The 16298-nt window shown below is 39.5% G+C and overlaps 1 protein-coding gene across 1 annotated transcript in view; it reads right to left on the bottom strand.

Annotated features, from left to right (window-relative positions):
* The window catches only part of DCAF17 (DDB1 and CUL4 associated factor 17), a 1410723-nt gene that overhangs the window by 295986 nt on the left and 1098439 nt on the right, over positions 1-16298 (bottom strand). Inside the window, exon 10 of the mRNA XM_044075525.1 lies at positions 7852-7961. Within this exon, the coding sequence (XP_043931460.1) occupies positions 7852-7961 (110 nt within the window). The remainder of the gene's footprint in view (positions 1-7851; positions 7962-16298) is intronic.

The raw sequence follows: 16298 nt of genomic DNA, 5'->3' as shown, positions 1-16298 counted from the left end.
CTGGGTGGTCTTAAATGTTTGGCCCCTCTGAGGAATTGTTTCAGCAGGGGGTGGGAGAAAAGGGATGGCTCAGTATTATAATGTGCTGAAATGGCTGAGGCATGAATTTTAACTGATGAGAAGGAAAGGCCCTTGTGTAGCATCTTTGTTAAGTATTGAAGAATATGCAGTAAGCTAGGCACTGTTGTGCCCAATCCCTGAGTCTGGCTCCAGGAACAGTATCTTTTCCACTTTTCAGCATAGGATTTTCTGGTGCTAGGCCTCCTTGCCTCCAGAATGACATCAAACACCTGCTTACTGAGGGATGCTATTGGAGAGCTCAGGAAATTAGCCAGGCTGCAAGGTTCAGGGTTTGAAGCTGGGGGTGCAGAATCTGGTCCTCCTGCTGGGACAGCAGGGAAGGGGTCTGAGGCAGGTGCCATGGTTCCAGCAGTTCACAAATCCAAGAGAACGTATAGTTGAGTTTAGAAACACCTTTATAGAAACAACAACAAAGCTTTCAGGTTAAAAACCCTTTTTCAATGTTTTATAACAGGTATTTTAAAACAGCCACCATCACATGACCATTACAAATATAAAGACATAAAAACATTTAAACAACTTAAAATTATCAAAAATTAGCACATTATCTAACCACTTAATACATAAACAAATATACATAGATTAAAGTTAGTTTAATCTAGTTTGTTGTATTCTATTTAAAATAGGTTTTAAGGACACTGAAGCATTCAAACCAGGGGGTATATCCGCTGACAACCTAATTATCCATTCATATTCCCTTAAGTCCAATAAATTGGACAGGTCACCTCCCCTAGGTGATGCTATAACACAATCTATAACTTGAAACTTAAAGCAATGTGAACTATCCCTAGATGCAATATGTTTAAATAGTGCATTATTCTCATTAGAATGTCTAATATTAGACTTATGCTCCGTTATGTTCTTTAAACTTTCTGAAAGATGGGCACATTTGGCATGTTGCTAAATAAACAACATTACTAGTTGTGCAAGTAGCATAGCTAAAGAATTTATATTCTTTTCCTGACACAGGATGTTTAAACATGTCTAGTTTAGAAGAATCACTATTTTTAAGTATATCGTTACAACTACTGCAATTATGACAGGCATATGTGCCTTGCTTTGTTGTTATTCTCAAGCTAGGTTTCATATAGTTAAAATCTTTATAACCAAGAATACTTTTCAAAGTTCGCATATTTCTATAACTAAAATAAGGTTTGTCACCAACTATTGATTTTATATCATCTTGTGCCAACAATACTGGTTCCAGCAGTGACATACTGTGCAACAGGGGGTACCCAGTGCTGGCGTGGCCAGTCTGGTGCAATCAGTATTGTCCTTGGTTTGTCCTGTTTGATCTTTAGTAGAACGTTCGAGAGGAGAGGCAGAGGGGGAAAGGCATAAACTGAGAGGCTTTCCCTTCCCAGGTGAAGGACAGGGCATCCACTTTCCAGGCTTGACTGTGGGAAGTCCTTGTGCAGAATTTGTCAAATTGGTAGTTCTGAGGGGAGGCAAACAAATCAATCTCCGGGTTCCCCCATTTGTTTCTCAAAAGGTTGAATATCTTTGGTTCCAGTTTCCACTCGTGTGGGTCCAAGAGATTTCTGCTTAGGTCGTCTGCCAGTGTATTTAGCTTGCCTGGCAGGAATTGAGCTTGTAGGTGCACTTGGTAGCTCAAGGCTGTGTTCCACAGAGCCACTGCTAGTCTGCAGAGAGGGTACGAGAGGGTTCCCCCCTGCTTGTTTATGTACCACATAACAGTGGTGTTGTCAGTCTTTACCAATAATTGTCCAGGAAGAATGTGGTCCTTGAAGGCTGTCAGGGAATTCTGTACAGCTAACATTTCGTTTTGACTGATATGCAAGTGCCTCTGACTCTGGTTCCATTTGCCCTGAATGCTCTGCCCTGCCCTGCCAAGTGTGCCCCCCCCATGCATAGTCTGATGCGTCTGTTGTTAGGGTTTGGGAAGCAGGGGATAAAGTGAATGGCAGTCCCTTGTTGTGGTAGCAGGCCTCTGCTCACCAAAGGAATCTGTCCTTATACAAGGAATGATAGGAATCACTGATTCCAGGTCCTGAGAATGTTGACACCATAGGCTTTTTAGATACCATTGTAGTTTCCTCATATGCAGTCTTGCATATGGAATTAGCAGAATGCAAGAGGCCATGAACCCCAGGGCTTGCAGGATGTTCCTTGCAGATAGCTGGGTCTTTGTGGCCAGTAGTTTGAAGTAATCTGTCAAATAAACTTGTTTCTCTGGCCTGAGGTAAGCCATCTGGGAAGTTGTGTTCAAGCTTGCTCCCAGGAATACAATTTGTTGACAGGGTACTAGATGAGATTTCTTTTTGTTTATGGTGTACCCCAGTGAGGTTAGAAGTTTCTTTACAAATGCCAGATGAGTTAGAAGCATGTCCTGGCTTTCTGCCTGAATTAGACAATCGCCCAGGAATGGGTATATTTGAATATTTCTTTGCCTGCAAAATGCAATGACTGGAGCTAGGCACTATATGGATACCCTGTGCGCAGTAGATAAGCCAAAGGGAAGTGCAGAGAACTGATAGTGCATGCAGCCTGCTCTGAAGCGTAGGTATTTCCTGCAAGATTCCCTTATTGGAATGTGCAGGTAAGCTTCCTTTAAGTCTAAGGTTGCCAACCAGGCATCTTTGCCTAGCACAGGAAGCAGCTGATGAAGTGTTAGCATTTTGAATTTTGGGATTACCAAAAAGGTGTTTAGCACAGAGAGGTGCAGGATAGGATGCCAGGAGCTGTCTTTTCTGGGTACCAGGAAAAGTCTTGAGTAAAAACCTTGTCCCCTTTCTTCTGCTGGGACAGGTTGAATAGCCCTGATACTTAGAAGAGAGAGAACCTGCTTTTGAGCCTCTGCCCACTGATTTGGGGGTAGATCTGGCCAACCGTTTGAGGTTGGTAAGGTAAGGAAGTGGAATTTGTATCCTTAGGAAACTATATTTAAAACCCATTTGTCCTGGATAATAAGTTCCCAGTTTTTTGCATGCAAGGCGATCTTTCCCCCTAAGGGAGCAGGCAGTTGAGCAGGGCTTGGAAGGTTTAAGGTTAAGTCATTGTCACAGTTTTCCATAGGGGGGTGTCTTACTACTTCCAGCTTTGGAAGTGGGAGCCCCCACTGCTTAGGCCTGTGAGTACCTTGAGACTGTAGCCTAGGTGGTCTGCTGTTCCTGGGTTTGGAATGAGAAGGCCTTGAAGAGACAGGAAAGGACCAATTCTTAGAAGGTCAATGCCTACTAAATCTGGTAGGCTGTACTTGCAGAAAATCTTTAACAGTTTGCATAGATTTAGCTTTTTCCTCCATCTTTTTGAGGACTTCTGCTTTGTTGTCAAACAGGCGGTCTTGGTTTAAGGAAGCATCCAGTAATTTAGCTTTAGCATGATCTGGCAAATTTTGCTCCTTAAGCCAAGCATGCCTTCTAAGAACAGACCCATTGACAGCAGCCCTGCAAGATGCTTCTAAAGAGTCAAAACCACACTGCAAAGTATGTTTACCAACTTGTTCAGCAGAATGCATTAAATCCTGTAATTCTTTATTTTCAGCACAGTCAGGACTCAACATCATTTTCTGTTTAAGCAGTCCCAAAATAGCCAGGGAATTGTTAAGCTAGGCTTGTATAGGCCCTAGGGCCGATAACCTAGTACCAACCTATGAACCTATAATATGTTGCTGATACTTTATATGAAACTGGCAGTTTAAGGCCCTAATGGCCAACGTAGCAGAAGTGTATACCTTCTTACCCCATCTGTCCAAGGCCCTGGAATCTCTATCAGAGGGTGTAGGGTTTTTGGCAGTAGTAGCCTTAATGCCTTTAGGTCCCTGGCAAATGGTCTCTGGGTCTGCAGTAGGATTCTTGAAGGGGAACTTGTGAGAGTCAGGTACTCTGTAATACCTGTCAGGTTTCCTGGGAGCCGGAGGTAAATTGTCTGGGAAGATGCTAGATTTCAAAAATGCATCATCTACAATGTCCAAGACAGGAGTGATAGCTAAATGCCTGTGTTGAGGGAGGAGTAAGAATTCCCTAAGCCTCTTTTTGGAGTCAGAGTAATCCTGGCTTTCCCAGCAGAAATACTCCCTAAGTGTGCAACGTTTCACCAAAAGAAAAATCTTCTGGAGGTGAAGCAGAGGGAATGAAGTCCTATGCATCAGAATCCTCATAGGTAGATAAGGGCAAATCCTGGTAATCAGAAGAAACAGAAATTTCAGAATCCTGATCAGAAGGAAAATCAGTTCTAGGTCTTTTAGAGGGAGAAGGCTGGCTTCCCCTAATTAAAGTAATAAGGTCTTCAGCCATTCTTAAATTTGTTTTTTAGGCATATGAGCCTGACCATGCAGTTTGGACGTTAGTTTTCTAGGTGTGGGTCGAGTTTTAGGCCTTGAAGAAGAAGATGGCGTCGGTTTGAAATGCAAGTCAGTAGGCCTGAATACACCCTCAGAAGCCGGTGCCTGCATAGCGGCTCCGGACCCATCCAAGGTAGAGACATCCACAGGTTCCATGGTTGAAGAAGCATCTCGAGGCATACTGGACTCTGAATGGGTCTCAGTAGAGGCCTGCGAATCTGAAGTAGCGGGTATCAGGGGCTGTGAAAGCACCTCACTGAGTAGTGACGAACTGGCGACTAGCTTAACAGAAGTGTCGTCTGCAGCTTTGGACCTATGCGGTCTGTCTCTGTCTTAATTTTTATGTTTTTTCGGAATGTCGGTAGTCTGATGGCTTACCGAAGCCATTTCTGGATAATTAAACCGAGTACCAAAATAGTTTGATGCAAAAATGAACCGACGATGAACAGTGCGGGGATAGAATAAGGCACAATACAGACAGCGAGGGACGTTGTGGTCTAGGCCTAGGCAAGGAATGCAGTACGAATGAAAATCTTTATGACGTATTTGCTTTCCACAGGTAATACAATTGTTAACTTTTAATGACATCAGTTTAGAGCAAGAAAAAGGATCCCCAATGGGGTACTTAGGTTTTTTGAAAACTTTGGTTCTGAAACTCGAAAACGAAAATTTCGGGAGTTGGCCGACTGGCACTTGCGAACTGCTTCTGCTTCGAGCACAGCACGGCAAGAAAGACTGATGTAATGGTGTCGGCTGTATGCTTTATACCCTGAAGACCTGATGTCATGGAAGATGAGACAGCATCCAACACAGGGATCCAAGACTTTGATACTAAGGCCGGGTGAGGGCTACCTGCAGGCAGATAACCCAAATGTAATGACTGCAACAGTGAAACACAAAGAAATCAGGGTGTGAATGGAGATGGAAAGTCTGAATTAAGGAAGCCTTCAAAACTTTAACAGTTCTGAATTAGAGCCAGGAGGCTCAAACAACAGATGGGCAAGCCAGTCTAATAAAGTCTTTCGGCTTTTCCCAGTTAGGGGTCACCACAGCAGAACTCCCGTCTGCTAATGACTGGCAGTGGATTTTTATGGTGCCGAGTTGCCAGCCCAACACCCAACCTTCAAAGAAGGCACGCCCATTCACGCACACACCTACCTGCATGTCTTTAACGTCACTCGACCACGGGGAGGACATGCAGACTCCACACAGAAGGCGCTCCAGCCAAGAATCGAACGGGAGAACCTGTGAGGCGACAATGCTAACCACTGCACCACCGCGGCAAGCCAGTCTAATATGAAGTTCCAATCTTATGGTGGAGGAGACAATGAATTGAGGACTGAGATGCAGTACTCCCTTAAGGAAATGCTTGACCAACTAGTCCTGGGCCATAACCCTACCCTTCACAAGGTCATGTCGGACGCCTGTACCATGATCATGGAAAATTTGAGATGCAGATCATACAGGTAACAGATACAGGTCAGAGCCACCTGAAGACTAACCAACATGGATGACAGCAGGGATCACTCTGCTCAAATCATAACCTTTTTCATTTACAGACACAGATTAGAAAAGAAGACAACTTTCTGAAAACCTCAGTCTCCTCAAGAGATCTGCCTAACCCAGTCATACCACATTGTTACAAATTGTGGGTGATAAACCTTGTTTTGCATAAAAAAGAGCCGTAATTTAAAAGAGATATTGCAAGGTAACACACAGTGTTAGAACAAATTCTGCCATTAATGCAGAGAGGAATAAATGTGATTTGTGCAACCAATGTAGTTTTACCACATTACAAAAATATATTATTAAAGACAGAGGTTTAGAATTCCTGGTTACGTTAATTGTCTTTCAAAACAATGTTACATTTTGTTGCTTGCTGCTCCTTGTGTCCATCCTTTTATACTGAAAGAACTACAAGCAAATTACAAATGGAACATTTATGAACACAACAGGGCTACGTGATGCAGGACTGAAATAATGCACGTTCAAGGCATGCTCAGAAATGCCACAGTTTCAAACAATCTTATTTTTCTGTTTTAGATTGTAATAACCCAAAATACCATGCTCTTATAAGGATGTAGTAATAACTAACATCCTGGCAACCTCCTTGCTTGTGGGCAGGGGAGGCAACGATCAAAAAGTAAAGCTAAAAATCCTATGGTTACCTGCAAGGGCTGTGAGAGCCAGTCACGTCTCACAATAGAAGTATCAATGCGGAACCCTCTTCTTTTGCGCAGTTCTAGTTACAGGTGAAACGTTAGCTTCTGTAGAGAAGCAAAGGCATTCTTCTCGTCCAGTTGCTAGGGAGCAAAGTTACTTGTTAAGAGAATATTCCAACAGGTTAGGTTTGGTCAAAGAAAGAAGCCTGGAGACAATTCATTCCGAATCACTCCTTTATTCAGTGAGTTAGGCAGACGAACGCTCAGATCTGCCTAACTGCACTGAATAAAGGACTGATCCAGAATGAATTGTCTCCAGGCTTCTTTCTTTCTTTGACCAAACCTAACCTGCTGGAAAATTCTCTAGCAAGTAAAAATTGCTCCCTAGTGGCCAGGCCTGGCCAGACAAAAAGGATACCTCTGTTTTAGATTGCGTGATATTAAATGAAAGGGGGGGTAACAAAGACAACATTTTAAATTTAAAAGAATATATGGCAGGTCAGGGCAGATGCTTATACTGCACCAGGGATTAATGAGGCAATACATTTTATAGTAGCATTAAAAAAGTCACTGAGACATTCATATTTTATGTTTTAATTATTTTTATTTCTTTAATGGTTACTTTTATTACACGACTTTCATACCATATTTAAATAGGTTTTTCTTTGTTGTTGTTTTACTAACTCACAGTCTGATGGAAAAGGGCTCAGTGAAGCATAAAGTGGAGAAAGAGCATTAAGGTAATACCAGAGGACAGCTATAGTACACTGGCATTTGTGCAAATACAGCAGAAAGGCGAAATAAAAATAAAAAAAATGTTATATCTGGTAAGTGTCATCAAGAGGTCAAGATTCTAAAAACTGGGAAAGAAAATATTTTTAAGGAATAACAAAGGAAAATCTTCTGTCTTGTGGAGGTTCACCTAACTTCATTCAAAACTCGTAGAACTTCAAATAATGTTTTTGTTTAAAATTATAAAGTGATCCCCCCAAGCAAAACTGATGACAGATCCTTTTGTCAAAAAAAGTAGAGAGCAAAATGACTGTAAGAAGGCACTGCAGCTTTGTTGCAGAGTGAATCATGGTTGCCCAGGTGATCTGGGAGCCATAAGTTTACATCAATGTTATCTGACTTGGCACTTTCTGGATCAGAGGAGCTCTGCAGCGCACAAAGCAAGCCTGTGCACTCTTTTGGCAAAGGACTGGTTCAATACGTAAAAGAAGAATAAAGCTTTAGCTACCATTTACACGTTATACCCAAAATACCAATGATTCTGTTAAAACTGCTTCATCTTTTAGCACCTACTTAATTTGTGTTGGTCCAACATGCACTATCCTTCCAGATTCATCTGGGTGAAAATATATCCAATCACTTTCCAAAGAACAACACTGCATATCCTGTATTCCATTGGTAGCCTAAGAGAGAGAAAAAAATAAGAACGTGCTTAAGACATAACTTATCGTACCATGCTTTCTAGACATAATATTTTATGAAAAATAACAGATATGTCTAGTGTTAAATTTGTGCAACTATAACACAAATAATACTTGGGAAGGTGACAAAAATACAAACATAAATATGCATTCAAAGACACTGATGCAAAGGATGGCATTAATGAGGAATGCGATCTTCAAGTAAATTTGCACCGTTGAAATTTCTACTACTTACTACACCTATTGCTGATGTAGCTGGTTTGGGGGGGGGTCTTAAAAACAACGTATAAATACCATGCTCCTTAAGACTAAGAACTACCTAGCCATCCCCACAAACTAGAATTCCCTCAGGTGCAATATTAAAAAAAATCTCAAGGTACAATTATTAAAATAAAGTCTATGATTTGTAGCATAATGTGTACTGTGCAGCAACTTTTCAGTTTAAAAATAGCTCCACGTCTTAGTCAGATCCGCTATTGAGCAAGGGGATCAGTACTACAAGATACATTACCAAGAGATGCCCTACAATGTAAACTGCAGAAATTATATCATTTAATCAAAAATGTAAGAAATAATTAAAAATGGTTACAATTTTTAGATTTGTGGTTAGAATACAAAAATTAAAAATTTAAATAAATAAAAATGCAGCTGCTACATAATGAACAAGGAATTTAAATGTTACATTTATTCATCTGGTATTTGCCTTAGCCAACTAGCCATCATCGATCATTTTCAGCCACAGCCCAGGCCTCAAACACAAAGGTAAATGCAACATACATGGACACTTCAGAACAGCCAGTCAACCAGCATGTTTGTGGGGGTGTGAAAATGCAAACTTCACAGGAAAACAGTCGTCCTACAGGCAAATGCAACAGACTATTGTGCTACAAAAATGAAATGGAAAAGGAAGTTTAACAAATGCACAGTGAAAGCATTAAGGCTAAGATCCCACAATATCTATTACACATTTTCAGACAAACATCCGGAATATTTCATTTTTTTATTAATTTTCTTTCTTTCTTTCATTTACAATATACCTCCAGACTTTATCATAACTTACAATTGCCCCCCCCCCCGCAGTATTAAACAACATTCCAATCAACATCTTCCCCTCTTTTTTTTTTTTTTTTCTTCACAAACTGACCACCAAAGGCTGGCAGTTAAGTACAGAGAATCAAACAATGACCTGTCAGCAAGTTTAATCTTGTAGCCCAGAGTTCGACCTCTCAGGGTCCATTTACCTCATGATGCAACTCTAAGCATGCAATTTAACCAGTCAGCTCAATCATAGCAAGAGAAATGTGGTAGTGGTTTTAACCTGGCTAGCAAATAAATAAGTACAGGATAAACAAGATGAAAATCAGAAGAGGCAGCATATGATTATTTTTGCCTAATTCTAAATAACATGCATCCCCACTCCATAGAAAACACTTGTAACACTTTATACCTCACTGATCTGACCCCTTATTGAATAACATGTATTTTTTAGCCTTCCATCACACCTACCCCCGCCAAGAACTTGAAAATATACAATTCCTTACTAGAAAAATCACAGGGCAGGAAATGTGAACTATTCTGGAAAAAGCTTCCGTAATTGTTTCTTGTACATTAAGAGGGAGCCTCTGAATGGTTTACAAGACAATTCCTGATCTGGTCCTATTTGAAAATCCATGCCTGGAATGAACTGGGGGAGAAAGCACCAGAACAGCGAACTTAAATAGGACTCAATTACAGTCAGAAGTCACTTATCAATTTCTTTTAGAAATAATACTGATGTGGTTGGCTCCATCAGGGCCATCCTTACACATAACCAAATTAGGCAACCAATTAGGGCATGGTGCTTGTAGGGGTACTCTTTCACATTCACGTCAAGTTAAATGCTGCAAGGTCACAGGTACAGGAGTACAAACCTTGCAATGTTCAAATATAGGCGTGAAAGTGCCTGAAGGAGTTTAAATTCTTTTTTACATTATTTGTATTTTGAAGGACAGAGCACAGGCAGGGACACTCTACTGAATAATGGACATAGAGAATGGAAACTGCGTGGTGCTGGTAAGACAAATGTTATTGCCAATTTTACAATAATCCTGGCAGACTGATCAATCAGATATGTTGGGAAATACTTCAGACCTACTTTATGTGGACAGTACAGATGAGAGGAATGGCACTGTGAGAGAAGTATTATGTTTTTTTACAATGATGCTGGCAGTACTTGACTAGATATTTTTGGCAATGATAATTTTGTGTGAAGCAACTTAGGCTGGAATACTTGAATGTGTAGCAAATTGTTTGTGCAGACTGTGGAAGAATACCTCTCAAACTCTTAGCAAGAAGTCTGGACAGAGCCAAAAAAATAGAGGGAGTGGACAAAGGCCCAAAATAGAGGCAAATTTAAAATATTGGATAAAAGCCTGGAAAAACCACCATGATAAGAATCACTTCCTCCTTTAATAGAGACAAACAAACAAGTAAACTAATAAAATCCAAGAGCTCTAGTAAAAGATGAGCGCTTTCGGCTCTTCAGCCTTCATCAGATCTAAAAATAAGCTCTATTCACTAGTTTAAAAACATAGTCCCATCCAATCAGACGTTTGTCATTTAATGACATCATACTGAATAGGTGTAACGCATCTTTTAACATCTTAAAGCTATAGCTCTTGCTGCAAAAAACAGGCCTTCCTGAAAAATAAAGTCATGAAAAAAATTTTTCAGAAAAAAGTCTGTTTTTAAGCATAGGCTTCAGTGGCACTAGATTGTTTATACCAGGATGCCTATCAGCTCTAATGTTTATTATCCACTCTGTTTCTCGTATTTCTGTAAGATTTTTAGGGTCACTTCCACGAAAATTGGGTACAATGTGATCCAAAGACCATAAAAGTAAATGAGTGTGTGGGAAACTGTATAGCGTGAGTGGCTAATGCATTATTAGTATCAACTTTAATGATATCTTGCAGATGTTACATAATCCTAGCTTTAAACAACTGGTTAGTTTTACCTACATAGAAAGCTGCACAACAGACAACACTCATTTACTTTTATAATTTTTTTCCTTATACTGAATGGTCTTCTTTATTAGACAGAGTTTCTAACTAGTCACACAGTTATTACAACAGCGATATATAGTCAGCTAGGTTTTTATGCATTCCACTATAAATATATTTTATTATTTGGTGCATTTAGTTTTAAATTTCAATAAGTAGCAATACATTTTTAATGATAACAGCATTTAGCACTGTATCTTTAATTTAATTAATTACTTGTTTTTCAAATAGTTTGCATATTTAAGAAGTGATATAATGTTAGAAGCCATTCTGATGAAATCCCCAGTGAGGGATGAAAGCTTAATAGATGCTTTGATTTTAGTGTTGCTGATTGTATTACCATTCCACAGCAGTCTGGGTTTGCTTATTGGTTTGGTTTGATTGCTATCCTGCTGTTGTGTGTTTCACATTCCTTCTAGATAATGCAATATTATAGTCCCTTTTGGAATTTCTACACTCTTTTTTTCTTTCTTTTACAGAATTATGTATTTTAACAGTGTGTCAAGCAGATGCTGGCCACCATATTGTAGGGGTACAGTCAGTATTACATAACCTTAGCAGTGTGTTATGTTGCTGTTTTCAATCTCCATTTTTAGTGGAAGTATATTCTGTCCGTAGAGTACCTAACTGGGCTCCTATCCCCATAATACCCTCAGTGCCTTGAATTAAGACAAGTCGTGACCAATGATGAATCATGCTACATACAAACGCTACAGGGTGTCTCACCTTTAGAAAACAGGATTTGAATTTTTACATAAGTTAAAAGATACACTTTCCTGGCTATATGAACACACATCACATCCACTTTCCTCTTAGTATTTATTTTGTCTACAGACTATTCGTTAATAATTGTGACTATGCTTCCAGAATCTAGTAGCCCCTTTTAGTTCTTCCCATCCACCAATACTGTACATTTAGTTAACTTGGCAGTGGCACAGAGACAACATTATGATTCAAATATTCTAGCAGTTACTTTATCATATACCAAAGTAGATTTTAGTTATCATCAAGTTGGTTAGAAACCATATTTTTGACAGGCACCACACATATTTGTTAGAAATAACATTTTTGTTAAGTATAAATTCTTACTGCCAGTTAAAAAATTAAAGTTATGTACTCACCATAACTACGCATCTGTGTTGTCCATTTTCATTCTTCCTTAATGTATGGTTAAAAATCTGACTTCAGATTCTACTCGGCCACATTCCACAGACTTTCAGATCCAACTCTCGAGCTACTCCCTCTAACCATAATACTCGTCCACCCATAATACCTTAAATTGAGTTTGCTGCTGAAAATATTTTAGAATATAAAAAGGGAGAGAGAATAGTAAAAGAACCAGGGCTCAAACCTGGAACAACAGGTTCTAAAAAGTCCATCAGGTCACTCTAAACGATGACAGGAAGTTAAGGAAGAATGAAAATGGACAACAGAGATGCATAATTATGGTGAGTGTCTAACTAATTATATGATGTCCTTTTCATTCTTTCTCAATATATGGGACAGAGTCCCCAGCTAAGTGAATCTTGGGTGGCTCTCATGAACGGATATTTTGGAAAACTGCTGAACCAAAAGCAGCTGTGCTTCTGGAAATTATGTCTAATTTGTAAGGAGTAATAAAGGTATGAGCATTAGACCAGGTAGCTGCTGCAAAAATATCATCAATGGAAGTTCTAGACCAGAATGCAGATGAGGTGGCCATGGATTTAGATGAATGAGCATTAGGTGGCTTTGGTAGAGAGAGACCTTGCTGAGAATATATCAAGGAAATGCAATTAGTTATCCATTTGACCAAGATAACTTTAGAAATAGAAATCCCAGCCTGCTTTGTGAAAAGAAATAAACACCTGGTCCGTTTTTCTGAAATCTTTTGTTCTATGTACATTGAAACGTAGTTGTCTATGTACATTTAAGAGATGTAGTATGTATTCTCCCTTATTCAAAAATTTAGAAAAGAAGACCAGTAAGGGAATGGATTGATTTATGTTCAATTCACAGGCTACGTTTGGTAAGAAAAAAGGACTGGTTGGTAAGGTAACTCTATCTTTCTGAAAAATAATGAAAGGGAATTTGGATGAAAGAGCCTACAGTTCAGAAATCCTTTATTCAGCTGTAAAAGCAACTAAAAAGGCTGTCTTCCATGACAGAAATTTTAAATAAATTTTTGCTGAAGGTTCAAAGAGTTGTTGGGTCAATCCTTGAAGTACTACTGCTAAATCTCAAGGAGGTGCAGAACTTTCACTGGAGGTCTAAGCAAGAAGGTGCCCTTTAGGAAAGCCTTACAGAACTTGCAAGCAGCCAAAAGAATCATTGTTTCCTAAGTGAAAATTTGATATGGCTGACAATTGTACTTTGACTGTGGAAAAACTAGCAGCTTCCTTAAAAAAAGGAAGCTAAAAACTAGAGCACTGAAGAAAAGGGGTCAGTAAAACGATCAATGTAATTTTTCAGGGCCCAAATTGAGAATCTTTTCCATTTAACCTTGTAAATCTTTTTAGTGGAGTCTTTCTGGGAGGATAAAAGCATATGACGTACTGGGGAAGAAAGCCTCGGCTGTCTAGCTATTAATGGAATTGGAGAAACCATGCAGTTAGTTTGAGATCTGGGATATTTGGATGCTTTATCCCTGAGGGATGTAACAGAACGTCTAGACTGAGGTCCAGTATCCAAGGAGGATAATGAAAATGAGATCAAAGAAAGAGGAACCACACCTGGAAAGGCCAAAAAGGAGCAATGAGGATAACAAAGCTCTTCAACCAACTGGCTTTCTGTAAGAATTTTGGAATCAGAGGTACTGGGGGACAGGCATAAATGAGACTGGAGGGCCAAATGTGAACTACATCATCTCTCAGTGACTCCCCCTGAAGAGGGATCAAAGTACAGTACCTGCTGCATTTGTTTTTGTGGGGAGTTGTAACGAGATCGCAACAAGGTTTGCCCCAAAGACAGAAAATCTCTTCCGAAATAAACTGGTTGAAAGACCACTCGAGTCATCAAAATTAACCTGCTGAGTCCGTCTACTAGTATGTTGGATTTCCCTGGAATGTGCGTTGACACCAGAAAGTGGTTGGAGGCGATCACCCTCTGCCACACTCTCATAACTTCTCGACACAGAGGATAAGATTGGGTTCCCCCTTGCTTGTTGATGTATCAGTCTACGGACATGTTGTCGGTTTGAAAAGCAATAGTCCCCAGAGGGAGAACATCTTGAAATGCCTGCAGCACTAAAAGGGCTGCTCTCATGTCCAGGACACTAATGTGTGAACTGGTCTCTTGGGGGACCACGTGCCTTGGACCATCCTTCCCAAGAAATCCCTCCCCCCATTGGGGAGGCATCTGTGGTCACGTGGTCACTGGGGGAAACAGAACAAAGGGGAGACTGAAGTAAATGTTATCAAACTGGATCCATCAATGAAGAGGGTTTCTGCATACCAGAGTAAGTTTGACAGGGAAGGACAGTGGATGTCGAAGAACAGACCACCAAACAGCTAGAGCATGCACATAGTAACATACAAACGGAACTAAGATTATAGATGCTGCCATTTGATTTGCAACAATGAGCATGTGTCTGGAGGGCCCAGATGGAAAAATATAACAAAGGAGGGTAGAGTTTTAAAGAAATTTATGAAAATATAGCACATGAAAAATATGAACTCAGTACTAGGAGTTCGGAGTGAATTTACATATTCTTCCCCAAGATGCAAAAACTGGGTTAGGTGATACAGAATTTACATTTCACAGGAACATGTGCATTTAATTGAAGGTCTTGATATGCACCCAATAACTTTCAGATCATGCATCAATAATAACTAAAATAAAAACACATGGTAATGAAATAAAAACAGACACTGGCACTTTCCCACCTATCTGTTGAAAAGAGAGGAATTTAAAGAATGGGTGCTTGAAATTATTCAGGAGCTACTGAAAATATAGCTAGGGAGTAGGATAAAATTAAACTGGAGTTTAAAAATAGGGTGGAAATAAAAGAAAGGGAGATATGGTTAAGAAGTAATAAGAATTATTTAGAGGGAATGACAAATGTTAAAGTATTGCAAAACGAGGAATCTCATAGAACAAGAACAGTAGCAACTGCAGAATGCTAAAAAGAAAATAAGGGAGTACCTTGACAATATGCATGCGTTTAGAAAAACTGCTGTTAATCAATTGTTTTTTGATAATAACTCTAGAGCACAAACACTTTTAGCACAACAATTCAAGCACAATACAGTAAAAGGGGCTGTTGCCAAGTTTAGGGAGCCTATAAGAAGGGAGATAAAGGATCCTGTAGAAGTATTAGAAATATTTCAGAAATTCTATGAAAGTCTAGATAAAGCAGAGAAATATCAAAATCAAAAAGGTACAAATGGAAATGTTTATGGAAGAATTAAATTGCTAAGGTTAGAGGTAGAAAAGGCTCAAATACTAACAGGATAGGAGGAGATGAGATAAAAATGGTGATACATAACCAATCTACAGGAAAGTCCCCAGGAAGTGATGTTATTCCTTTGGAAGTCTGGAAGTTAGGAGGGAAAACTGATAAAGATATGGAAGGTTTTGTTTAACAGTATTTTAAGAGGAGGAGAAGTACCAACATCCTGGAAGAAAGCAGCGGTAGCTGTAATACCTAAAGAATGTAAAAATCCATCAGTTCCAGCTTCACACAGGCCCATTTCAATACTAAACCATGATTATAAAGTGTTTATGTCTATAATGGCTAAAATAATGGCAAATGTGATGCCAAAATTGATAGACATGGATCAGTGTGGTTTTGTGGAGGATAGGCAAACATTTGACAACATTAACAGAATACAGATGATCCAGAAGGAAGCAGAATGTAAGAAAATGTCACTGTTGTTGGTAGGTCATGATGCAGAAAAAGCATTTGACAGAGTAAGTTGGGACTTAATGAGCAGAGCAATGGAAGCATTTGCATTCTCTGATATAATTAGAAAGGTTGATTAGGAGGATATATGAGGGATAGGAGGTGAAAATTACAGTGGGTGGGGTCCTCTCTGATGATCTTTGCTTGAGCAGAGGAACCAGGCAGAGGTGTCCTCTCTCTCCTTTGTTATTTGCAGTATATTTAGAACCACTGGCAAAGAAAATAAAGGACTCAGAAATTCAAGGATATAATTGGTATGATAGTCAAGAAAATGTGGTTCTATTTCCAGATGACATTATTTTATACCTGACAAAACCAGAAAGAGACATTACAGTGCTGTGGAACATATTAAGACAGTTTCAGATCTTTTCGGGATACAAAATGAATGAAGCTAAA

This window comes from Protopterus annectens, chromosome 6.part1 (assembly GCF_019279795.1).
Source record: "Protopterus annectens isolate FY-2018-M chromosome 6.part1, PAN1.0, whole genome shotgun sequence".
Classification (NCBI taxonomy): domain Eukaryota; kingdom Metazoa; phylum Chordata; order Ceratodontiformes; family Protopteridae; genus Protopterus; species Protopterus annectens.
This window is presented reverse-complemented; position numbering and strand designations above follow the sequence as displayed.